General features: G+C 45.7%; 1 protein-coding gene across 1 annotated transcript in view; it reads left to right on the top strand.

Annotated features, from left to right (window-relative positions):
- Positions 1–26723, top strand: part of ITGAE (integrin subunit alpha E) — a gene marked incomplete at its 5' end in the record, with an annotated part of 60659 nt that overhangs the window by 20273 nt on the left and 13663 nt on the right. Inside the window, 9 exons of the mRNA XM_081844353.1 lie at positions 1228–1368; positions 3065–3286; positions 15724–15857; positions 17475–17602; positions 18707–18855; positions 21953–22084; positions 23613–23683; positions 25182–25314; positions 26013–26114. Of these exons, the coding sequence (XP_081700479.1) occupies positions 1228–1368; positions 3065–3286; positions 15724–15857; positions 17475–17602; positions 18707–18855; positions 21953–22084; positions 23613–23683; positions 25182–25314; positions 26013–26114 (1212 nt within the window). The remainder of the gene's footprint in view (positions 1–1227; positions 1369–3064; positions 3287–15723; positions 15858–17474; positions 17603–18706; positions 18856–21952; positions 22085–23612; positions 23684–25181; positions 25315–26012; positions 26115–26723) is intronic.

The following is a 26723-nucleotide window of genomic DNA, read 5'->3' as shown; positions in this document are numbered from 1 at the left end:
TCAGGCACGTTTGAGCGGTATCTTTTGGGACTGGGCATCCGCCATGCCCTAACGGCACCCTTTCATCCATCCAGCAACGGGCAAGCGGAAAGAATGGTGCGCTCGACAAAAGAGGCACTGGCGCGCCTGGACCGGGGAGACTGGCATGAGCGGGTCGCCGAATACTTGTTCGTGCAACACATCACCCCTCATGCGGCCACTGGGAGGAGTCCTGCTGAACTGCTTATGGGCCGCCGCCTCAGGTCACCGCTCGACCGGCTACACCCGGACTTTGCCGTGGCTGAACCCCCAGGCTGTGCCAACGCGCCACGGTCATTTGTCCCAGGAAACCAGGTCTTTGCCCGGAACTATGTGGGGGACATTCCTTGGGTGCCAGCCACAGTAGTGGGAGTCACTGGACCTCGCTCGTACCAGGTGGCACTCGAAGACGGACGCTTGTGGCGACGGCACATAGACCAGCTTAGGCGCAGGGTTGGGGACTTGGACACTACCGAGGTGCCCCCAACTGCGCTTGCGGCTCCAGAAGAGACACGTACAGACGGCGAGGCCCCACCTACACCTCCCTCGCAAACTGCCAGCGTGGAGCCAAACCAAGCCGCTTCAGAGGGTCTGCCAGACTTACCACAGACTCAGACCACTCCACTTGCGGAGGCTCCACCCACAGCAGCGGATCCAGGGGAGTTGGTTCCAACGCCACCTAGGGTCGCACCACAGCCTCAGCAAGAACTGTGTGGCCCTCCGGACTTGGCTACCAGTCCCCGGCGGCCTGGCAGAGTTTCCAAGCGCCCAACTTATTTAAAGGACTATGTTGTTGGACATGTATCACTGTTGGTCTAAGTATGGGAAATGTAACCAATATGCTTTTGTGCCTAATTGAACCATTACGCGTAGTGCTGTATATAAGGAAACCATTACGATTGTAACTAACGCCTTATCTCGGTGGGGAGGGGTGTTATGTAGTGAAGTTTCACCCTGGGCCAGCAGGGGGATACTGTATATAGTTTTCACTCAGGTCCGCGTCAGTTATTTTAGGCGGGAACTCTGGGCTGTTGTTGTTACAATGTTGACAGCCGGCTGCCTATAAAAGCAGGCCGGCTGAGCTGTGTGCAGTTCAGTTCTATTCCAGCTTACGAAATAAAGAGCTAGAAAGTGGATGCCTTTTTGTGGTCAGCGTTTGGAATCGTTTGGCACAGAAATCCCACCAGTGTTTGTTCTCTTGGGCTGCAGATTGGGTCCTATTTTGGCTCCGAGCTCTGCCTGTTGGACATCGACCTAGATGGGGTTACAGATCACCTGCTGCTTGGAGCTCCATTTTTCCATATGCAAGGGGAGGAAGGAAAGGTTTACCTTTATCGCTTGGATAGCCAGGTAAAACATCCTACTGTTCACATTTTACACCTGTGCTAAAAAGATTGCACAGGCTGCCTGTTTACTACTAATCAGTTTAATGCAGAAGGGTGTCTTCAGCAGACAGAATTCTACACAATTCTTAGCAGCTGCCGCAGAAAATGCCCTCTCCCACTGCTCCGAAATCTGAGGGCGGTGGAACGACCAAGAGAGTCCTCCCAAATGCATTTATGATTTATTTTTATTTTGCAAAATGTGTGCATTATTCTGCTTGATTGTAAGTGGAAACTCTAAGCAGTTTACCCAAAAAGGGGGAGTTGCCAGCAAAAGACAAAGTTAAAATCAGGCTTTAAAAAAATATTTTAAATACAAATATACTAGTTAAAATCAGTGGTCAGGCTGGGGGGGGGAGAGAGACTAATTAAAACACCTATCAACTTTGACATGTTTTGGATAGCTTTCCCTGAACAAAAAATGTTCCGCTTTGCCGTGAGGGGAGAAGGAAGCGGGCGCTGCAATCACAGCAACCCGGCTGCTGCTCTTGGGAGTTTAGGGGTAGCTTGGAGGTAGCTCGAAGGTCCTGGGGATGACCAGGATGCCAAGGGGTCCGGCAGCAATGAAAGCAAGCTCCCAACGAGCCCGCCCAGTTCCAATGGAAAGTGAGTGAGGTTCCTTGTGAAGAGGTTTGGCAACATATTCTAATGAAGAACTTGCAGGTTCAACCCTCAGAATAAGAGAGCAAGAAGAACGTATTTTTAAAGAAGAGTGGAAAATATTTATTGAATTGTACACAATAATTGTATTTTGTGGGACGTGGGTGGCGCTGTGGGTTAAAGCCTCAGCGCCTAGGACTTGCTGATCGAAAGGTCGGCGGTTCGAATCCCCGCGGCGGGGTGCGCTCCCGCCGTTCGGTCCCAGCGCCTGCCAACTTAGCAGTTCGAAAGCACCTTCGGGTGCAAGTAGATAAATAGGGACTGCTTACCAGCGGGAAGGTAAACGGCGTTCCGTGTGCTGCGCTGGTTCGCCAGATGCAGCTTGTCACGCTGGCCACGTGACCCAGAAGTGTCTGCGGACAGCGCTGGCTCCCGGCCTATAGAGTGAGATGAGCGCACAACCCTAGAGTCTGGCAAGACTGGCCCGTACGGGCAGGGGTACCTTTACCTTTTACACAATAATTGTACACAGCTGAAAACGCTGGCAGCGTTAAGCTCAATTCAGCAGAGTAAACAATATTTGATTGATGTAAAAGTGGAAAATTGATTTGAATGGTTCTAGTAAAATAGGCAGGAAAGTATGATATGAACCATGGAAGGAGAAGAAGGGAAGCCGTTGGATATTTCAAAGTTTGTAAAAATGTTTGATTTGAAATGTAGAAAAATGAAAACTCAATAAAAAAATTATATATCCAAAAAGAGTACAGTGAAGGCATCTGCTATGCTAAAAGATAGATTTCTTACAAGAGCAGAATGAGGATCATGTGGCACTTGTAACAGTACCAGTTCTGCAGATTTCAGTGATGGGGTAAGGGGATGCCTCAAGTAAACTGGTCCCAAGCTTTTAAGGGCTTGAGTCCTGGCCTGGTAAATTCAGTTGAAGGAACCTCCTTACAATTCAGGTAAATTCAGTTGAAGGAACCTCCACCAACAGGTGGAAGCAGCAGACAAAAAGCACTTTCATGTAACTTTCCCCTTTTCCCCTCTCTCCTGCTTTCTCCCAGGCCAACAACTTTACTCTACAGAGACACTTACATGGCCAGCTGGGGTCCCTTTTCTCCAGGTTTGGATTTGCCATGGCTAGCATTGGTGACGTGGACCAGGATGGTTTTGGAGATGTTGCCATTGGCGCCCCCCTCGAGGACCATGGGTCGAGCCCCAGCTCTTTTGGCAGTGTTTACATCTTTAACGGCGGCAAGGAGGGGTTGCAGGCTCCCTTCTCCCAGGTAAGGGGGTCTTGTGGAATTGTATTTCGGAGAAAGAAAGAGGGAGACACTGCTTCCAGGCAGCTTGTTTATTGAGCATCCCTCCTGATTTGTTTGCAAGAAGATTAGAGCATGTCGGCCATTTATTGAGCCTTCACTCTGCTTAGTTTGCAGAGAGAGAAGGCAGCAGTGAGGCACCTAACCATAAGCCTGCATTTTTATCAAAGCTTCTATATATTTCAATCAAGGCTTGTATTTAAAAATGAGCTTAAAAAAAGGGATTTTCAAATGTTTCATGCCAGGCAGAGAAAACCTTGGCCATTCTCCTAAGACAAGAGGGCCCCAGTGATTTATAGTAGAAAAACAATTCTCAAAGTCATAAAAAGGGAGAATTACATATGCTGCCCCAAGGCTGAAAAAACACCATTAGGAATGGGGTAAGATAATACTAATGTGCCTCCCAGTAAAATGAGCCAGATCTTCTTTCTAAGGTTGAAAGGCCAGGAGCAAATGGAAAGAAAAACATTTAGCTAGAAGAAAGAGAGCATTTTTGGGGAAGTCTTTTTCTAAAGCCATTCTTTCTTAAACTGAAGAGGCTTCTTTTAAAAGCTGTTTTACTGAGTTTCTTCCTTTTTACTTTGAAAAGCTTTATTCTTTTAAGAGGCTACCTATGATAAATGTATGAAATATATTAGCTTAAATATATTGGCTTAAATGTAATTATGCAAAGGATTTAAGGAATGCTAGATTCTTATTTCATAGAGTCATATTGCAATAGGAGACCAGAGGGGCAAATGAGCCTAGCCCCCCCCCCCTGCCAGACAGAAGACGCCATCCAAGCAGTCTTGATATATAGTTGTCAGGCATTTGTTTAGAAACATTAAATGAAGGAAATCTTTCAATGTTGATGTGAAACTCAAGATCCTTGACATCTGTTGAACATAAAAATGTAAGATTAAACATTTGTTTTAGAAGGCAATAGGGCAAGAAGGGCAAGAGGTGAGCTGGTAATTAAGATTCCATGTAAGATATATTATTACTTATATGTCATATATATAGCTCTTTGTCTCCCTTATAAGGGCAAGGAAGTGGGTGTATCTTTTGTGGGTGTATCTTTTGTGATTGGTTCTAGCAAACAGCCAATAGGAATTTCAACCAGGCTGATTGGACAGAGGCAGCCACAGGAGGAGCAAAGGGGGCTGGATTAAGGGAATATAAGTGCTGGCCAGAATGGCAGGAGGCCAGGCCAGAGCTTGGTAACCATGTACCACTGTGCCTCTTATTTATTTGTCTGACAAATAAATTACTATTTTAATTTCTCTATTGCTGCGTTGAATATTTCATTCCAGCTAAGCGTTAACCACAAGCAGGGTGCTACATTTTATGGTGCCCTGTGACTCGGATAAGTGGTCTGCTGGAACGCAGCCCCTTCGCCCTACTGGGCAGGGTACAAGAGAGAGGACAACTGCTTACCCAAAGCGCGCACTGGTAAATTTTTCCAGGGGGAACGCAGAAGACTCGTCTGTCTGATACCCTGCTCACTGGCGGCGACGGACCGGGGGAAACAGGGAACCAACCAAGGGTAAGTGCACAAAGGGATTTTTGGCCCTCCAATTAATTAGGAGGAAGAGAAGTCTTGATCAAACTTCTGCGTCTCAGTAAGGGGAAACTGAGTACGCTAGGTGGTTGGGTACATCAGATGGTGGTCTGGTGGAGGAAAAGGGAAGGATTGGGAGGTAGAGTGTGGTGAAGTATCCAGCGCATTGTATGTGTGAGAAAGTACAGAGCAATCTGTAGCTGACCTGAGTGTGGAGTGGGCAGTACTTCGGTTCCTAGTAAGGCGACTTCACTAGGCAAGGAAACCCACGAAGCGCGTCTGTGAGTGACTGAGTGGATACTTCACAGGGCCATACAATGGGAGTTGGGGGTTCAAAGGGGGAAAATACACCTCTTGAGTGTATGTTAAATAATTTTAAGAAAGCCTTCTCAGGGGCATATGGAGTCAAAATGACGCCAGAGCGCTTGAGAACGTTATGTGAACTAGAATGGCCAAAACAAAATACTGGATGGCCATCTCAGGGAACTTTTGATATAAATTTAGTGAGCAAACTTTGGACTGATATCGCCAAAGAAACTGGAGGGTGCCCAGAACAATTTCCATATATAGATTCCTGGCTGAGCACATTAAATAAAAATCCTCCATGGATAAGGGAATGCAAAGTCAAACGATGCAAATTATTGGCTGTAAAAGCCGAAGCTAGGAAAGGAATCTTGCCAAATAAACTCAAACCCATTTTTGAGGGGCCAGAGGAAGAGGTGCTTCCACCTCCACCCTATGCTCCACATCGAAGGGAGCTTAATCCAAACACTCCACCAGTTGTAACCCCAAGGCAAGAAACTGGAATGAATAATGGGAGTGGAGTCACAGAGTTTGATTCCTTGATAGATTATGATAAATATCTTCAGGAGGCATTGGAGTCCTATAATAAAGCCCAAGCAGAAGTGGTTATTCCACCTGTGACTCCTAATAGACCTCCATCTACAGTCTCCTTTAGTGGAACAACTGATTGCCCACCCCAAACCCCTGTACATCCAAGTCCCAGAGAAATATTACAGAAGTTACAGGGAGACCTTGCTCGGTCAGCAAGCAATACAGCCAGGCGTATAAAGCTGCTAAAAGAACGCCTTGCGACAGATACCATCCCCTATGATTTGAGGCCCCTAGAGCAAAGTGAAGAGAAAGGTCACGTAGTAGCCCCTCTTAGAAGAGTATTTGATGCACTTGAGGAGCCTGCGCTGGTTAATGGGCAACCCGGACCACGGCCACCTCGAACTTCGACCCTGCAATATATTCCATTCACAACTACAGATCTGATGAATTGGAAAACACACACCCCATCTTTTGCAGAAAAACCTCAGGCTATGATGGACTTGGTGACTTCAATAATAAATACTCATAGTCCTACTTGGACAGATTGCCGCCAGCTCCTGAATACTCTGTTCACCACTGAGGAAAGGAGAGACATAATTGAAAAGGCACAGATATATTTGCGTGAGCAGGCCAGAGGGGGAAATATTTATAATATTGACCGTCATCTCCAAGATAACTTTCCCTTGGAAGATCCTAATTGGGATCCAAACAATGTAATTCACCTGGCCAGACTCACCACCTACCGCCAGACACTTGTGCAAGGTATCCGCAGGGCATGCCAGAAGCCCACTAATATGTCTAAAGTCTCAGAAGTAGAACAAAAACCAAATGAGAGTCCGGGAGACTTTTTAGAGAGGCTGCAAGAAGCCTATCGTATATGGACTCCTTTTGACCCTGAAGCCCCTGAAAACAGTAGAATGATTACTGCTACATTTGTGGCCCAGTGCGCTTCTGACATTCGTAAGAAAATTCAGAAATCAGAAGGATGGGAAGGGATGCTGATGAGCCAAATTATGGCCATTGCACGCCGAGTTTATCGGAATAGGGATGAGGCTGAGAAGCAAGAGAAGAAGAAGTGGCAGAAGGAAAAGATGGTAATGCTAGCCACAGCAGTGAAGCAAGACCACCGCCCCTTAAATGGAGGGCGAGGGCGAGGAAGGAATCCACCACTGGGAAGGAATCAATGTGCAAATTGCAAGAAGGAGGGTCATTGGAAGCGGGAGTGTCCTGAACCCCTGAGGTTGGAAGAAGTACGCCCAGGCTCAGGCCCAGGCCCAGGCCCAGGCTCCGGCCCAAGAAACCAGGGACGGGGACGGGGAATGATCCGAGATGGAAGATATCAGAGACCAGGACAGGGACGGAGTAGAGACAATTTCATTGGACTGGCAGAAGAGGATTTTACTCAAGACTAGGAACGACCGGACTCCATAAAGTTAGGCTTCCAGGAGCCCACGGTCACGATTCAATTAGGGAGCCATTTAATAGACTTTATGATTGATACTGGGGCTGAATACTCAGTACTCCCAGAACTATTGCAGAAAAAGGCATCCAAAAGTGTAGTCATTAAAAGTGCCACTGGACAGTCAGCTAAGAGGTCTTTCCTCCAACCTTTGGAATGCCAGATTGGGGGACATCGTTTAACCCATCAGTTTTTGTATATACCTGAGTGTCCAATACCTCTCTTAGGCAGAGATATGCTGTCCAAATTGCAGGCCCAAATAACTTTCACTCCTCGAGGTCCAGAAATGAAACTGCCATCAAAAGCAGCAGGAATAATTACCCTCTCAGTACCTAAGGAACAATCATGGCGCCTAATGTCAGCCTTGCAAGTCCAACCCACATTGGATACAGAATTAAACAAGCTCCTCCGAACTCTACAGGTGCCACCAGGAGTATGGGCCGAAAATAGCCCACCAGGAATGGCTAAGAATATAGCTCCAATTGTAGTAACCCTAAAACCTATGGCTACCCCTGTATCTGTAAAGCAATATCCCTTACCCCGGCGAGCAGCGGAGGGCATCCAGAAACATTTGGACCGCCTATTAAAATATGGTCTGCTTAAACCTTGCCAATCAGAATGGAACACACCCCTTTTGCCTGTTCGAAAACCTGGGACAGATGAATACAGGCCAGTGCAGGACTTGAGGCTCGTAAACCAGGCTATCGAGACCTTGCACCCAAATGTACCAAACCCATATACCTTGCTGAGTTTGATCCCACCAGAAGCAACATTTTTTACTGTATTGGACTTGAAAGATGCATTCTTCTGTTGCCGGCTGGCACCACAGAGCCAACCTATATTTGCCTTCCAGTGGGAAGACCCTTTGACAGGAACAAAAGGCCAGCTAACCTGGACAAGATTGCCCCAAGGATTCAAAAATTCCCCAACTTTATTTGGCACTGCCTTGGCGAGGGATCTAACAAGTTACCCCTCAACACCGGGAGAAAAGGTGGTTCTGCAATATGTGGATGATCTTATACTAGCTGCAAAGGATTTTGATACCTGTAAAGAAGGGACAGAGGAACTGCTCCACTTGCTCTGGGAAGCTGGCTACCGAGTTTCCCAGAAAAAGGCACAGTTATGTTTAGAAAAGGTCAAATATTTGGGCTTTGACATCTCACACCAACAACGAGCATTGAGACCAGAGAGGAAAGAAGCTATTTGCCTTATCAAGGAACCTACCACAAGAAAACAACTTAGGGGATTCCTGGGAACAGCAGGGTTTTGTAGACTATGGATACCTGATTTCAGTAGTCTGGCCAAGCCCTTACATGAAAGCACTCGAGGTGCAGAAAAGGACCCATTCGTATGGGGACCTGAGCAGAAACAAGCCTTTTTAGTTATCAAACAACGACTTATGGAGGCACCAGCCCTTGGATTGCCTAATTCGGAAAAACCCTTTCAGCTGTATGTACATGAACAGAATGGGATTGCAGCGGCAGTCCTGACCCAGAGATTAGGAAGTTGGAACCGTCCAGTAGCTTATTTGTCTAAACAATTGGACTCAGTAGCAAAAGGATGGCCTCCATGCCTAAGGGCAGTAGCAGCCACTGCGAGCCTTGTCAAAGAAGCTGATAAATTTACCTTTGGCCAGACGATGTATGTGAATGTACCTCATGCTGTTCTGACACTCATGGAATATAAGGGTAGTTATTGGCTAACGAACCCAAGGATGGCTAGATACCAAGGCCTATTGTGTGAAAATCCCAGGATTCATCTACGAGTAGTGAATATGCTCAATCCAGCGACTTTGCTGCCCCTACCAGAGGTAGATGATGAAGAATCACATGATTGTCTCCAAGTAATGGATGAAGTTTATTCCAGTAGACCTGATCTGAAAGATGAGCCATTGAAAAATCCAGATGTTGTATATTATACGGATGGTAGCAGTTACCTGCATGAAGGTGCCAGACGAGCAGGATATGCTGTGGTCACCAATGAGGAAGTTGTGGAAGCTGAAGCTTTGCCGGCTGGCACCTCAGCACAAAAGGCTGAACTTATAGGTTTAACTAGAGCTCTGCAATTGGCAGCCGGATGTAAGGCAAACATCTATACTGATTCAAAATATGCCTTCTTAACCCTGCATGCACATGGAGCTCTATGGAAAGAAAGAGGTCTAATCGGAGCCCACGGGAAGGCTTTGAAATATGGACCTGAAGTAGAAATCCTGTTAGAAGCAGTATGGGCTCCAGAACAGATTGCTGTAATGCACTGCAAAGGTCATGGACGAGGAAGGGATCCAATAACCAGAGGAAATCATGCTGCTGACAAAGCAGCCCGAGAGGCAGCCCAAAAGCCTGTGGGAGGATTTATAGCAGCCCTCATACCAGAGGTAGTTCCAGAAGATGTTAAACCTCACTATACCCCAGAAGAGAGGAAGTGGGCTGAACAGGAAGGAGCAGTTGTGAAGGACGGTTGGATGATCCTGCCGGACAATAGGATTTATGTACCTCATCATCTGGCAGGCACAATTGTAAGAAATTATCATGAATCTACTCACCTTGGCGGTACTGCAACTAGAGAGAGTCTCAGTCGGAAATTGTATATTATTAATCTATCACAATTAGCAACTTGCATTTCACAGAAATGTGTTCTTTGTGCTAAAAACAATCCCAGGCAGGGACCGGTACAACCTCCTGGAATTCAGCATGTGGGATACGTCCCCATGGAAAGCCTAATTGTGGACTTCACAGAGCTGGTCCCTTCTAAGGGATTCAAGTATCTCCTTGTGTTTGTAGATACTCTTACCGGATGGGTTGAAGCTTTTCCCACCCGAACTGAAAAGGCACGAGAGGTAACTAAAAGACTCCTCACTGAATTGATCCCAAGGTTTGGATTACCTAGATGCATTGGAAGTGATAATGGGCCAGCGTTCATTGATCAAGTAGTACAAGAAGTATGTCGAGTCCTACAAGTAAAATGGAGACTGCATACAGCATATAGGCCTCAGAGTTCAGGGAAAACTGAAAGAATGAATCGGACTCTGAAAACCCAATTGGCAAAATTAACCCAGGAAACGGGATTGGGATGGGTAGATGTGTTACCCATAACACTGTTTCGTGTTCGGTGTGCACCCACAAAAAGACTTAAGTTGTCACCTTTTGAGCTCCTGTATGGGAGACCGCCCTCCTTTGTTCAGGATATTCCAGCTGACCTTAAACAAATAGGAGATCATGTGACACAGGGACAAGTGCAATCTCTCTCCCGTGTTTTTGTTTCTCTTAACAGGTGGGCCCTCGAGCGCACGCCGTGCAGCATTGCCGAGCCGATTCATCAGTTCCAGGCTGGCGATAGCGTATGGGTGAAAGAGTGGAAACGTGATCCACTTGCACCTAAGTGGCGTGGACCTTACACCGTCTTGCTCTCTACTCCAACAGCGGTGAAGGTAGCTGAGGTGACCCCCTGGATTCATCACTCTCGTTTGAAGAAGTCTGAAGGCAGTTGGACGTGCAAAGGTGACCCCTCTAATCCTTTAAAACTAACTCTCTCCAAAAACCCCTGTATCTAGCCCTACCGGGAACGGGCTAGGTCACGGGCAACATTTGACGACCGGCCTGCTGCAGCCACAACCTGGAAGCTGGCTGACCTGCGCACGCCTGAAGCTTGAGGAGCGTCTGAACCAGCGACTGTGAACGGAAAGATTCTCTAATACAATTGATTGACTGCCCCCCTTGTGGAACAATTATCAGAGATATTACTCATTGGGGATCCTCGGGATATATGTTTTGGTCTTGGTGGTTCCCCATTTCTGTCACTGGGGGAATTATATTGGGGCTAATAATTATTTGCTATCACAATAAGGTAATCTTTTGTGGGAGGAATGCATATACTAGACATCAACATGATTTTATTATTAATCCTGATCCCTTGGGAAGGGGAAGGGTCCTTGAATCTGACCAAATTGGCTAAATATGGATTCAGCCATGACCACAATATGTGGGTAGGTTTAGCTGAAATGGTAGCTAATGTTGCAAATAGGACCAATTGCCTTGTTTGCTCTCTTGGGCCAGATGATTCAGAGGGAGGTATGCCCTTATTACCGATACCATTAGATGCTATTGGTATGGTAAGCGAAATGCCACACCAAACTGAAATACAGAATTTCCCCGGATGGAACTCAACTAAACCATTACGAGTTATACCTGTACAAGGGGAATTCTGTGTACATAAATCATCAGATGCAGCTGATTCTCCCATGATAGGCTCTTCTCATTGTCACTATACTTGGGATTATAAGAAGAATAGTCATACCTGGGCACACGGTACTACCTATCGAACTCGGAATACCTTGCCCTGTGCACCTCCTTTTATTCACGCATGGAAAGTGGTGTGGAACATAACTGTGACAGAAAAAGGCAATCTAACATACTGCACTGTGAACTCTCTACCCCTTTTGGTATTTCGCCTTCTGTATTCCCCGTACCAAAAACCTCAGACCCGATGGTTGTGGTGGATATGTGGAGAATGGGCGTACAAGAAACTCCCTTCCAAATGGAGTGGGACTTGTTTCTTGGGTTGGGTATTACCACCAATGTGGATTATGCCCACTAGTTCGGCCAGGCGAACACGAAGGAATGCTGATATTTCTCATATAGCAGGAGGAAGTACCCAAAGTTGGAGCGGTACTGATGATTGGCCACCAGAGCGCATTATAGCCTATTATGATCCTGCCTCCTGGAATCCTGGTGAGCTCATACAAGGGGCACGGGATCCTATTTATAATCTAAACAGAATAATTCGATTGCAAGCAGTAGTGGAACTTGTAACCAATGCAACGGCCCAGAGTTTGAGACTTATTGCACAACAGTTGGATGAAAGTAGAGCCGCCATTTTGCAGCTGAAAATGGGAATGGATTATGTACTTGCCAGGCAAGGAGGCCTATGTGGAGTCTTGAACTTGACAGGGAATGCCTGTTGCTTTAACATTTCTGATAATGGTGAGGCAATCCGTGTGTTGGCCACAAAGATGGAGAATATAGCACATGTCCCAGTACAAACATGGGAAGGATGGGATATGGGATGGCTCACCAATTGGTTACCTAATGTCACAGGACTCAAAGGGATACTATTGTCTTGCTTGTTTTTCTTGACAGTAGTAGTATTGGTTTTATGTATGATGCCATGTATCATTTCATGTTTTAGAAGTACAATTAGCAAGATGGTTTCAAATGAAACTCTACCTCATATCATGGCCCAATACAGAGCTTTACCTCAGGAATATGATGAAGGTCAAGCTATCAAGGACACTTGGGATGAAGGTCCTTGAGCTTGAAAGGGGGGAATGAGGCACCTAACCATAAGCCTGCATTTTTATCAAAGCTTCTATATATTTCAATCAAGGCTTGTATTTAAAAATGAGCTTAAAAAAAGGGATTTTCAAATGTTTCATGCCAGGCAGAGAAAACCTTGGCCATTCTCCTAAGACAAGAGGGCCCCATTGATTTATAGTAGAAAAACAATTCTCAAAGTCATAAAAAGGGAGAATTACATATGCTGCCCCAAGGCTGAAAAAACACCATTAGGAATGGGGTAAGATAATACTAATGTGCCTCCCAGTAAAATGAGCCAGATCTTCTTTCTAAGGTTGAAAGGCCAGGAGCAAATGGAAAGAAAAACATTTAGCTAGAAGAAAGAGAGCATTTTTGGGGAAGTCTTTTTCTAAAGCCATTCTTTCTTAAACTGAAGAGGCTTCTTTTACTGAGTTTCTTCCTTTTTGCTTTGAAAAGCTTTATTCTTTTAAGAGGCTACCTATGATAAATGTATGAAATATATTAGCTTAAATATATTGGCTTAAATGTAATTATGCAAAGGATTTAAGGAATGCTAGATTCTTATTTCATAGAGTCATATTGCAATAGGAGACCAGAGGGGCAAATGAGCCTAGCCCCCCCCCCTGCCAGACAGAAGACGCCATCCAAGCAGTCTTGATATATAGTTGTCAGGCATTTGTTTAGAAACATTAAATGAAGGAAATCTTTCAATGTTGATGTGAAACTCAAGATCCTTGACATCTGTTGAACATAAAAATGTAAGATTAAACATTTGTTTTAGAAGGCAATAGGGCAAGAAGGGCAAGAGGTGAGCTGGTAATTAAGATTCCATGTAAGATATATTATTACTTATATGTCATATATATAGCTCTTTGTCTCCCTTATAAGGGCAAGGAAATGGGTGTATCTTTTGTGGGTGTATCTTTTGTGATTGGTTCTAGCAAACAGCCAATAGGAATTTCAACCAGGCTGATTGGACAGAGGCAGCCACAGGAGGAGCAAAGGGGGCTGGATTAAGGGAATATAAGTGCTGGCCAGAATGGCAGGAGGCCAGGCCAGAGCTTGGTAACCATGTACCACTGTGCCTCTTATTTATTTGTCTGACAAATAAATTACTATTTTAATTTCTCTATTGCTGCGTTGAATATTTCATTCCAGCTAAGCGTTAACCACAAGCAGGGCGCTACAGCAGGGCATCAAAGCAACATAGGAAGCTGCCTTATGCTGAGCTAGACAGTTGCTCCACCTTCCTCGGTCTGCACCAGAGCTTTCCAAACCGTGTGTCGCGACACGTTAGTGTGTCGGCTGCAGTGTGCAGGTGTGTTGCGCGAATGCTCCCCACACGCTTCCCGGGGCTGGAAAGGGGCTACTTCATGGGTAGGCAAACTAAGGCCCAGGGGCCAGATCTGGCCCAATCGCCTTCTAAATCCGGCCCACAGACAGTTCGGGAATCAGCATGTTTTTACATGAGTAGAATGTGTCCTTTTAATTAAAATGCATCTCTGGGTTATTTGTGGGGCCTGCCTGGTGTTTTTACATGAGTAGAATGTGTGCTTTTGTTGAAAAAGCATCTCTGGGTTATTTGTGGGGCATAGGAATGTGTTCATTAATTTTTTTTCAAAATATAGTCTGGCCCCCCACAAGGTCTGAGGGACGGTGGGCCGGCCCCCTGCTGAAAAAGTTTCTGACCCCTTTATGCACTCATAAACTGATGAGGAGGGAGAAACGAGAGAACCCAAAAACCGTCTATCCGTCTATTGCTCTGCATTGTTCTTTGTGTGTAAAAGTCTCACCAGCTTTGTGGTGTAAAAGTCTCACAAGGTCTGAAGGATGGGTGGTCCGGCCCCCTGCTGAAAAAGTTTGCTGACCGCTGGCGCAAGTTTAACCTCCGGTTTGCTTGCAAAACTGGATTGCTGTGTCATGCGAAATGGTACATGTCTGCAATGTGTGTCACCAACGTGAAACGTTTGGAAAGCTCTGGCCTACACTGACTGGCAGTGTCTTTCCAGGGTAGTGGTTCAGGCAGGGGGCATTCCCAAGCTACCTGGGGATGCTGGAGATTGAATTTGGGGTCTTCTCTGCCTGCAAAAGAAACGCTCTGCCCTTGAGGTATATGACCCTTCCCCTAATAATACAGTGGTACCTCGGGTTACAGATGCTTCAGGTTACAGACGCTTCAGGTTACAGACTCTGCTAACCCAGAAATAGTACCTTGGGTTAAAACTTTGCTTCAGGATGAGAACAAAAATCATGCTTTGTTGGCGCGGCAGCAACGGGAAGCCCCATTAGCTAAAGTGGTACCTCAGGTTAAGAACGGTTTCAGGTTAAGAACAGGCCTCCAGAACGAATTAAGTTCTTAACCCGAGGTACCACTGTAAATCAAAATTCCTATCCTCGTGGCTCTGAACAAAGGGCTGTTTTGAGCAGCAACATAGGATGCTGACTTATCACATGAATGAAGCAGTCGAAAATGGTTTTCTTGTTCGAAGAAAACAGTTCCCTGACTCAGGTCTCTGGGTAACAAAACTGGCCTTTGAGAAAGTAGCTTCTTTCCCACTAATGAGAGATAAGCTCGTGAGTACCAGCGCCTGTGTTATCTCAAAAGTTGCTAGGCTGAAGCAAGCTTTGAGGCTTGCTAATTTAAAACACTTCAATGCCACTTTTTAAAGTTTCAGCTTTCCCCAAAGAATTATGTGTGCCAAGAGAGTTACGAGGATGCCTCTGTGCCCCTCACAGAGCTATAATTGCAAGAGAGCCTTGTTAAACCACTCTGCATATTTCATCTTTGTGTGGCAAATGAGATGTCGCGTGCCTGTGTCTCCAACCCATTTTCAGCACCTTAACAAACTACACTTCCCAGAATCCTTTGGGGGGGGGAGCTCTGGCTGTTTAAAGTGGAATGGTGGTGCCTGTTTAAAATGTATGGTATGATTTAGGTCTTAGAAGCTTCTTCTATAGATATCGCTCTACCCTTTTGTTTCTCTATGATTGGAAAGGGGGATGCCCACAGAGTCAGACCGCGGAGCCTCTGGTGGTTATTTTGTGCTCGCCTTGAGGGGGGCTTTAAATGATTATGAAGACTCCTTTTATTTCTCATGGCACACTGACTAGTCCCTCCCAGCGCACCGTTTAACTGTCCCATGCAAGGGAAACCCTCTTCCATTATTTAATTATTGCAATTATATCCTTAAAGGATCTCAAAAGTGGTGTTTGTGGTTCTGCCTACCATTTTTCTATTTCCCTCTTCTTATTCCAGAGGATAAGAGCTGCTCAAACCGGTCTGCCTGAACTCATGTATTTTGGAAGGTCTGTGGCTGGTGGATTGGACTTCACTGCGGATGGGCTCCCCGATATTATTGTTGGATCATTAGGTTCTGTTACTTTGCTCCGGTAGGTAGTAATGATCTTTGGGTTTTCTCCTGGGGAAAAGAGAGACTAAAACCCCCTCTGGTCTGCAGTCTTCTTGAGCTGAGTTTTTCTGTAGACAAAAAACATTTTCCAGCTGTCGGGGGGAAACGTGTCTAGCATCAGCATGCCAAATAAATTCAGAACTCACCCCCTTTTCCATGCAGTCATGAGGGTAGGCATGGGTTGGCAATTTGGGGTGTTGAAGTGTTGGTGTGCATGACTGTCCAGAGTAAATTTGGGAGGGCTGGATGTTACAGAGCTGATCAAATCAGCAGCTTCTAGGCCAGGGATGGAGAATTTCAGCCTTCCCACCCTCCCAGACCAGGAGTGGGAATGTTATTCAGCCCAATAACCTCCTTCCCTTCTGATAAGCTTTTGAGGCAGGGTGGGGGGTGGTCAGATGTACAAGTGGGCAGAGCAACGGGTTAAAAATTAATCTTTGCACAGTAGGGCTGGGCGATTTATCGATATATCGCTCAAAGCCGGTTCAAAGTCCTTATTGTGATATCAGTTTCATAGTTTTTGACCTGGCAATATGTTGCAAATCAGGATGTGTGTTAGGGCTGGACGATGTATCATCTAAAAAATAAAAAAGGTAAAGGTACCCCTGACCATTAGGTCCAGTCGTGACCGATTCTGGGGTTGTGGCGCTCATCTCGCTTTACTGTCCGAGGGAGCCGGCCTACAGCTTCCGGGTCATGTGGCCAGCATGGCTAAACCGCTTCTGGCAAACCAGAGCAGCGCATGGAAACGCCGTTTACCTTCCCGCCAGAGCGGTACCTATATATCTACTTGCGCTTTGACATGCTTTCAAACGGCTAGGTTGGCAGGAGCTGGGACCGAGCAAAGGGAACTCAACCCATTGCAGGGATTTGAACCGCTGACCTTTTGATCAGCAAGTCCTGGGCTCTGTGGTTTACACCACCTGCTTCCCTCCAGTTTCAAATCCATATCATGATATTGGTTTCATCATTTTTGACCTGGCAAATCTATTGCGAATCAGGATGTCTGTGTGCCTTGGAAAAATCACAATGTGGGGACGGATGGATGGACCCTGAAGCCAGCCAATGCCTCTACATAGCTTACAGATATTGTGATATATCAGTATATCGCGATGCCTAGCTGGTGATTTATTCCGGTGTTGAAAACCAGAAATCGCCCAGCCCTATTGTATAGGAGGCTACTTTTTGTACACGAACACCCCTCTCCACTCTCCATCCAGACAAGCGAGAGACATTATCAAAGTTCAAGGACATATTTCCAGCTGGGCAAAACCACTTAAGGAAGATGTGAAGCAGGGCTAGTGAGGGACGAGAGCTAGGGACGGTTCCAAGGGCTAGGTAGAGAGGCCTGGGGGGGGGCACATTTGGCCTAAGAGGTTCCCCACTCCCCTAAACTATGCCCCTTTCACTTCCCCATCTCACTGCCCAAATACCAACCATATTCTGCTCCATAATCACCCAGGCGGCTGCTGATTTGCAGAGCTCTGCTGAGGCAGCCAAGAAAGTAGCCGTCCTTGAAATATTATATGCTTCCATTTGCCTTTGGGGTTTGATTTTAAAGCTGAGCCTATCTTTCTTTCCCTCGTCCTCCATTTAGCTCCAGGCCAATTCTTCGACTGAAACCCACCATGCACTTTACCCCGGGGAGAATAGTTCATTTCGACGGCGTCGTTACGGCCAGATTGTGCTTCAATAGGGTTTCCCCTCCTGGGACCATGCAGACAGGTAATGAACACCCACATGGCAAGCATTTTAGCAGCACTTAACTTTAGCCCAACAGGGACGCAGCAGCAGCTGTGCTGTACGGTTGGCACTTAATTTTCCTCTAGTTGCAAACAAAAAGGCAGTTATATTTCTGCTGCCATGGAGTACTCTAACAGCTCTGCAAAGCTACAGTTGGAGGTCAAGCAAAAGTGCAGTCCGCTCTCACTTTCCATTCAGACTCTGTATTTTGGATGAATCTGCCATGTCAATTTCTCTCTGTTTCTCACACACACCCCTACCCCAATTCTTAAACTCTGTTCACATTTCTGTAGGAGGTTGCAGATTATTCATTCAGTGCCCTTTTAAAATGTGGGGGCTTTTTTGGGGGGGGGGTTACAGTGGCGCCTTGGTTCTCAAAAACCCAGAAGTAAGTGTTCCGGTTTCTGAACATTTTTTGGAAGCCGCACGTCCGATGCGATTGTCGGCTGTTGTTTCCAGGGCACCTGCACCGATCAGAAGCTGCACCTTGGTTTTCGAACATTTTGGAAGTCAAACAAACTTCCAGAACAGATTAAGTTTGAGAACCAAGGGATATATACACAAATAAAGCTGTACTTGATGGATGAAAGGATATGTGATATCTGACATGATTGAGAATTGTAGAGCCAGAGATGGAGAACTTTAAAGCGTTAAAATCGAGATGTGGAAAATATGGAAACAATGAGGAGAGGCAGGATTGAGATTTGGAGATATGCTTCAAGGTCCAGACTATGGGAAGCCCCGAAAAATTAATAATTCTGATTTGGATGATAATTTGGTCGTTTTTTATTTTAGTTTTTTATTTTAATTGATTGTAATTTGATATGTTAATTGGATGTTTTTAATTGGAAAATTAATAAAAACGATTTAACATAAGTTTGAGAACCAAGGTACCACTGTATTGGGTTGTTCTTGTTTTTATTTTGATTATGTATTTTGCGTTTTTATGTTGTGATTTTATCCTGTGAAACACCCTGAGACCTGCAGGTACAGAGCAGTATAACAACAACAACAATAATAATTTTTTAATCCCTGGACTTTTTTCACCATCCTCCCCGCTGCCAAGCGTTTCTTTCTTTCTCCTAGAGCTGCCCCACCTCCTTCTTCGCTACACTGTGGATTTAGATGTTGAGATGGAAAAGAAGAGAGTGCAGTTTGAGGACCAAACATTCTCCAGCAGCAGCGACACCTCCTACACTGGGAATTCTTGTCCCGAACTGCAGCTCCACATCCTGGTGAGTGCAAGGAGAAAGCGAGTTCTACGCTGTGGGTGCCCACCCAAGCAGCAGCTAAAATTGGGGGGAGGGACACTGTGGTGGAAATCCCCTAAGTCATAAATGTTGGCCTGAGAGCACCATCTTTGCTGCAAAGTCAACGTGCATCAAGGATAGATCTGTCACTAGCTGAACCATGCCTCCACGTCTAGAAGCAATCTACCTGTTAATTTCAAATGTTGGGGACAATCAGCAGGGAATGGCTACCTGTATTTGAGCTTCCCAGTGCTATCTGCAGGGAGAATGTTCCGTGGGGTCTGATCTGTAGTTCAGGTTAGCAGAAGCGCTGTAGGCAGGTTCATTTTAAAAAACATGATTTTTATTAACTTTCAGTTTAACAATATATAATCACATCATTATTTTCCACTTTTTTGGATCCCTAGAGCCTATTGACTTCCTTCCCTCCCGTCTCTTGGCTTTTAAAATTAACCTTTATGTCCAGCATTTTATACATTTTCCAAATCTGATTAATTTCATAACGAAATACCTCAAAATTTAAATAAGTATAAAAAGGGAGGAAAAAGGGATAAATAAGTATAAAAAGGGAGCTTACAATGTTTTTCCAAATATCATATAAATTTACTCCAGTCCTTTTGGAATACTTGATCTTGCTGGTTTCAGATTTTTCCCGTCAGTTTTTCCAATTCTGCAAAGTCCATCATCTTAATCTGCCACTCTTCTTTCATTGGTACATCTTGTTGCTTCCATTTTTGGGCTGAAAGAGTTCTTGCTGCTGTTGTCGCATACATAAACAATCTTTTATCTTCTCTTAGTATCTCTTCACCTACTATACCCAATAAAAAGGCTTCTGGTTTTTTAACAAAAGTGTTTTTAAACAATTTTTTTAACTCATTATATATCATTTCCCAGAAAGCCTTTGCTTCTTTACAAGTCCACCACATATGGTAAAAGATACCTTCCTTTTCTTTACATTTCCAACATTCATTAGTTCTTGTCCTATATATTTTGGCAAGTTTTGATGGTCTTAGATACCATCTATACATCATTTTCATGATATTTTCCTTAAGTGTACTGCATGCAGAGAAATCTCAATTCAGAACCATGTGGACTGGCACCTTGTTTTTAGTTTTAAATGAAGAGCTGTATATTGTGTGCTCTGTTGGAATGAGGGGGGAAAGTTACCGTATTTTTCGCTCTATAACACGCACCTGACCATAACACGCACATCGTTTTTAGAGGAGGAAAACAAGGGGAAAAACATTCTGAATGAAACAGTGGATGTATCATTTTTGGGCTTCATGCTGTGGCCACAGACATGTGATCTGATGGTGAATTTGGGGTGACCCAATGCAAAAATCCTGAGAATTCCTGTGGATCCATGCTTTGTAACCACGTTTTTGCACCATTGCAGCCCCAGGCAACAGTGGGTGCATGATTTTTTTGGTGCAGGCTGTAGCCATGGACATGCTATGTGATCTGATGGTGAATTTGGGGTGACCCAGTGCAAAGATCCTGAGAATCCCTGTGGATCCATGCTTTGTAACCACGTTTTTGCACCATTGCAGCCCCAGGCAACAGTGGGTGTGTGATTTTTTTGGTGCAGGCTGTAGCCATGGACATGCTATGTGATCTGATGGTGAATTTGGGGTGACCCAATGCAAAGATCCTGAGAATCCCTGTGGATCCATGCTTTGTAACCACATTTTTGCACCATTGCAGCCCCAGGCAACAGTGGGTGTGTGATTTTTTTGGTGCAGGCTGTAGCCATGGACATGCTATGTGATCTGATGGTGAATTTGGGGTGACCCAATGCAAAGATCCTGAGGATCCCTGTGGATCTATGCTTTGTAACCACATTTTAAGTGGGGAGCGAAGGAAAAACAAAGAAGGGACATGAGAGGGGTGTGCAGAGAAGCAGCTGGCTAAGAATGCAGGAGAGGGATTTAACGGAGGGAGGAAAGAAAGGCAAAAGTTTCCCCCCACCCAAGCCAGCCATATCTCTCTCTCTCTCTCCCTCCCCCCCTCTCTCTCCCCCAGCAGCACCGGAGCACAGAGAGGAATTCCCCTCTGCTTGCCTGGAGGGGAGGGGCTTTCCCTGCTCTTTGTTCCGTTTGAGCAAACACAGCAACGAAACAGAGAAGGGTGGGCAGTAAGACCCTGAGGCAGAATGCAGGAAAGCAGCCGCTTCCTCTTTTCAAGTTTCCCTTCTAGGAGACGCGCGATTTGATTTTTGCCTGCTTTTTCGGCTCCAGGGACCACACATTCGCTCTATAACACGCACAGACATTTCCCCTTCCTTTTTAGGAGAAAAAATCTGCGTGTTATAGAGGGAAAAATACGGTAATTCATTTGATGATCAAAGGTAAACCTGCTTAATTTGTAGATTCCGAAACAATATTTGGACTGCAGCAAAGACATCCTTTAAAAAACACACTTTTCGAAATCTTACAATGCACTTTTCCAGCTAAGTAGTTTACAAAAATGCATGCACTAGGGTAAAGTGTGCCTAACAGGCATGTATTCGTGAAAACAACATATGGAAATTGGGGGAGGGGGGGAGAAGGGAGGGAATGCAAAATTGTGTAGAGTTGTGTGCAAAAATTGCATACAAAAATGGGTGTGTTAAGAGAAATTCGCACTATAAAATGCTGAAGAATTTGGAAATTGCAAAGTGAGAGAAACAAAAAACCGATAGGTTCACCCATCCCTCGTGCTTTGATGATTAAAAAGAGCTGCGTCTTGAGTTTGACCAGAGCAAGAATAAAACTAGAAAGCTGTGTTCAGCTTGGTCCGACTATTTGATCATAGGAACAAAGGAAGTGTCCACTCATGTCTCATGCCAGTCAAGCAAAAAGGCAGATTAAAGGCACATTTCCAGCCAGGAAAATGGACTCAGTGAGCATGCCAAGGTGGGCTTGTGAGAGGTGTGGTCTGAGGAGAGAGGGTGTGGTTAGGGAGGAGGTGTGGTTTTGGGGAGAGTCCCGGGGGCCGGATGGAGAGATCTGGAGGACCGCATTCAGCCCTTGGGCCTGAGGTTCCCCACCCTTGCCCGTCTTGCTTGCAAACTCATCTGTCTCTTTTTCAACTTCAATATCAGCCCTGCACTGATGACTGCTACTCCGACATTACTCTCCGCCTCACTTACGAGCTTCATGACCCTGACGGAAAAGTCCTGGGCCACCCCAAGCCTATGCTTGATATGTATCAGAAACCTGAAGTGGATTTCCAGGTAACAAGCTATAAATAATGGTTTTTTAGGGGACTTAACTTTGTCTAAGGGACACGGGTGGCGCTGTGGGATAAACCACAGAGCCTCTTGGGCTTGCCGATCAGAAGGTCGGCGGTTCGAATCCCTGTGACGGGGTGAGCTCCCGTTGCTCGGTCCCTGCTCCTGCCAATCTAGCAGTTCAAAAGCATGTCAAAATGCAAGTAGATAAATAAGTACCACTCTGGCGGGAAGGTAAACAGCGTTTCCGTGTGCTGCTCTGGTTCGCCAGAAGCGGCTTAGTCATGCTGGCCACAGGACCCGGAAGCTGTACACCGGCTGCCTCGGCCAGTAAAGCGAGATGAGCGCCACAACCCCAGAGTCAGCCACGACTGGACCTAATGGTCAGGGGTCCCTTTACCTTTACCTTTGTCTAATCTTTATACTACAAACTGCCCTGTGAGCTTTGGATGAAGGGTGGTATAATCATCATCATCATCATCATCATCATCATCATCTGTTAATTTGTGGCAGAGTGCCCAAGAGTGCTTCTGGGTGGTGTTGAAGCTTAAACTGAGGACTCAGCTACACTGCAAATAAAACATTTTAAGTGTTGTAAAGTGCATTATACATATGTGACACTAGATGGCGATGATGAGCTATGGCAAATTCAATATATATTTCAAAACATTTTTTTTAAAAAAAAGGATTTTCGCAATTTTTTTATAGATTCCACCAGAGAAAGGCACCTGGAAAGGTGTGTGATGTGGTCCCACTTACAGTTTTCTGGCTGCTGTTTGAGTTGTCTGAGCCCTGGCCAAATATTATGGGACGAGCTTGCATAGAAACCAAACTGCCGTCAAAAGTGTCCTTTCCAACCAAGAGAACCCAAGTCCAAATGGGGGACCTGATAGACCCCACTGTCTTCCATATGCAAAATTAAGGAGTTCAAAAAAACCAGATACCAAAACTAGGTATCTGATGCCAGCGTATCTGTCCATTAATATATGAATACTCTGGGCTCCAGCACCAAACGGAATGTAAAGCAATTAGTTCACTGGGTTCATGTTATTATTATTTTTTTGTTTCACAAAATTAATACACTGCTTGATTTAAAAAAACAAACAAACCTCAAAGGGGTTTATGAAAAGATCAAACAATAAAATCGAGAAAAAACAACAGCCATACTTTAAAAGTTAAAATACTAAAACAGATTAAAATTGCCTCAACGTTCTAAGCATCTGGCTAGGCTTGCCAAAACAAAAATGTCGGAGTGGCCTACTTTGCAGGACTGTTGTGAGGCTGGAAATGTGAGATGACACACACAGTGAGGTTGTAGCCAACCAACGTCTACACAAAGTAGACCTAAGTGAGTTACGGCCATTAATTTCAGAGGGTCTACTCTGAAAAGGACTAACATGGGCCATTCCCATTCTCCTTTTGGGAAGGGTTGAGGTTGCTTGGATTCTGGCTGGCTTCAAGAGTTTCCACAGTGATAAAGATGATAATAATACAATTTTCTTGTCTCTTTGACTCCCGACATCCCTGTCAGCTACCAGTCGTGGAAGATTGTGGTGATAAGTCCGTCTGCACACCTCGCTTGAGCTTAGCTTTTGAAATGGAGTGAGTCTTCTGAATGTGTTTTTATTTTTGTAATGTGCTTTTGGCCATCAGATAGGGGAAGGAAAACCCCATTTTGGGCCACATTCGCACCATCCACTCAAAGCGCTGTATTACCACTAGTCATGGCTTCTTCCCCCAAAGCATTGTGGGAGTCGTAGTTTGTTGAGAGTTCTTATGAGTCCCACATTCCCCCCACAGAGTGGGGGGAATTTCCAAAGTGGTTCAGCAGTCAATCCCTCTCCACAGGGAATTCTGGGAATTGTAGCTCTGGGAGGGGAATAGGGGCCTCCTAACAACTCCCTTTGGGACATGGGTGGCGCTGTGGGTTAAACCACAGAGCCTAGGGCTTGCCGATCAGAAGGTCGGCGGTTCAAATCCCCGTGACAGGGTGAGCTCCCGTTGCTCGGTCCCTGCTCCTGCCAACCTAGCAGTTTGAAAGCACATCAAAGTGCAAGTAGATAAATAGGTACCACTCCGGCAGGAAGGTAAACGGCGTTTCCGTGCGCTGCTCTGGTTCGCCAGTGGCGGCTTAGTCCTGCTGGCCGCATGACCCGGAAGCTGTACGCCGGCTCCCTCGGCCAATAAAGCGAGATGAGCGCCACAACCCAGTCAGTCATGACTGGACCTAATGGTCAGGGGTCCCTTTACCTTTACTTTAACAACTCCCTTTACAAACTACAGCTCCCAGAATTCTTTGGCGGGAAAAACAAAACTATTCAAAGTGGTATCAAAGTGTTTTTCATAGATGGTGTGAAGTAAAATCCATTCACTGAGCCTATGCTGTCGAGGCAGCGCATAAATTTAACCAGAAATGTCCCTTTTCAGACATACTTTTTATTGTGCATTCATGATGATTTGGGCTCACGGTGGTATCATGGTGGTTATCAGCGATCCCACATTCGCTACCGTTTGTGGATATAATAATAAAAAATAATAATAAATTTTATTTATACCCCGCCCTCCCCGGCCAGAGCCGGGCTCAGGGTGACTAACACCAATATAATCACAGTAAAAACATAATGGGGGGGGGGGGGACGGACCAATTTAAAATACAGTTAAAATGCAATTTTAAAAATGCAGCCCCATTTTTAAAAGTAACCGATAGATCAAGACCATAAGGGGAGGGAAACATAAGGGTCAGACTGAGTCCAAACCAAAGGCCAGGCGGAACAGCTCTGTCTTGCAGGCCCTGCTGAAAGATGTCAAGTCCCGCAGGGCCCTAGTCTCTTGTGACAGAGCGTTCCACCAAGTCGGGGCCAGTGCTGAAAAGGCCCTGGCCCTAGCTGAGACCAATCTAACCACCTTGCGACCTGGGACCTCCAAAATGTTGTCATTTGTGGACCTTAAGGTCCTCCGCGGGGCATAACAGGAGAGGCGGTCCCGTAAGTGGTGATCTGGGCTCTCTGACAAAAACTTCAGTTTTTAAGATGTCACAAGACCTTGCGCTGTTTTTACAGTGTCCGCGGGTCTTGAAATACTATCTCTTATTTCATTACAGGAAGGAGCTGGTGGTTGGCTCCACCAAGGAACTGGCAATGAAAATCTATCTGTCCAACAGCGGCGACAACTCCCACATGACGTCTCTGGTTGTGCAGTACCCTTCAAACCTCCATTATAAAAATGTCCAAGAGGTCATGTCTTTCTTTGAACTTTCCCAGCGTTTAACTGGTCTTCTTTACCCCAATCTGGGCAGGTAGGGGGGGCTTTAGCACATTGGCAGAACACTTGCTCTGCGTGCCTAAGGCTCCAGCCTCTCTACACAGGGCTGGGTTATGACTCCTTGCTGGGAAGCCTGAAGAGCCTCTGCCAGTCAGTGCAGACAGTACTGAGCTATATGACCAAGGGTCTCACACGGGAAAAGGTATATTCAGAATCACGAGGACAGGTATCTCAATTTCTTTTGCACCCAGAAAGTCCCAGGCTCAGTTCCCAGTATCTCCAGGTATGAAACATAGATGGACAAATAGACTGACTCAGTATAATGCAGCTTTCTATTGAATTCAGAACCATGATGACTGGAATCTTGTTTTCTTTTTAGGGGGGAGAGGAGCCACAGCTCAGTGGTATAGCATTTATTTTGCACGCAAAAGGTCCCAATTCTAACTTCCGGCATTTTCAGTTAAACTGATGGGAAAGGCCCTTTCTCTGCCAGACCCCCTAGAAAGCTGCTAGTGGTCAGAACAGATAGCTGAAGGGTCTGACGTGGTCTAAGGCAATGTCTTGCGTCCCTAGCTATTTCCTCAGGGGCATGCTGTATCAAAGGGGGTTTCTGGGACATTCTGGATTGAAGGAAGATTCCTGTTCTGCCCCACCCCCCATGTCTCAACAGATTTCCTCTTCCTTCATCCACTGTGACGCACCTCAGCCAGTCTCAGTTTTATTCTCATCTCTGCACTGCAAGGTTGGACATCCGATCTTCAAGAAATCTACCGTAAGTTCAATTTGTGCAGGCATTCAGCTACTCCCTAGACTTCTGCCTGTTGCCTTTGACACCCACCCTCTGCTAGCCATTGGCTGGGCTGCTGCATGACATCATGGAATGTTTTCCGAACATTCCAGCTGCTCAGACGGTCATGAGAATATTGATATATGCAGGCACCCGCAGTGCTTTCTCAGAATGCCAGATATGCCAGTAGGTTTGGCAACCAATGCGAGAGTCAAACCAAACAGCTGTTTCAAAGGCTGCCCTTCAAAGCTTAAATGTGGAAGGACGAGTGCAGGATTTGATTATTTTGCTTAAATACTCATTATCTAGTTACAGGGTAAAGGTAAAGAGACCCCTGACCATTAGGTCCAGTTGTGGCCGACTCTGGGGTTGCAGTGCTCATCTCGCTTTGTTGGCCGAGGGAGCCGACATACAGCTTCCGGGTCATGTGGCCAGCATGACTAAGCCACTTCTGGCGAACCAGAGCAGGGCACGGAAATGCCGTTTACCTTCCCGCCGGAGCGGTACCTATTTATCTACTTGCACTTCATGCTTTTGAACTGCTAGGTTGGCAGGAGCAGGGACTGAGCAACGGGAGCTCACCCCATCGCGGGG

This window comes from Podarcis erhardii (assembly GCF_964252035.2).
Source record: "Podarcis erhardii genome assembly, chromosome: 16".
NCBI lineage: Eukaryota > Metazoa > Chordata > Lepidosauria > Squamata > Lacertidae > Podarcis > Podarcis erhardii.
The sequence above is the reverse complement of the archived record's forward strand: the minus strand, read 5'-3'. Positions and strand labels throughout refer to the sequence as shown.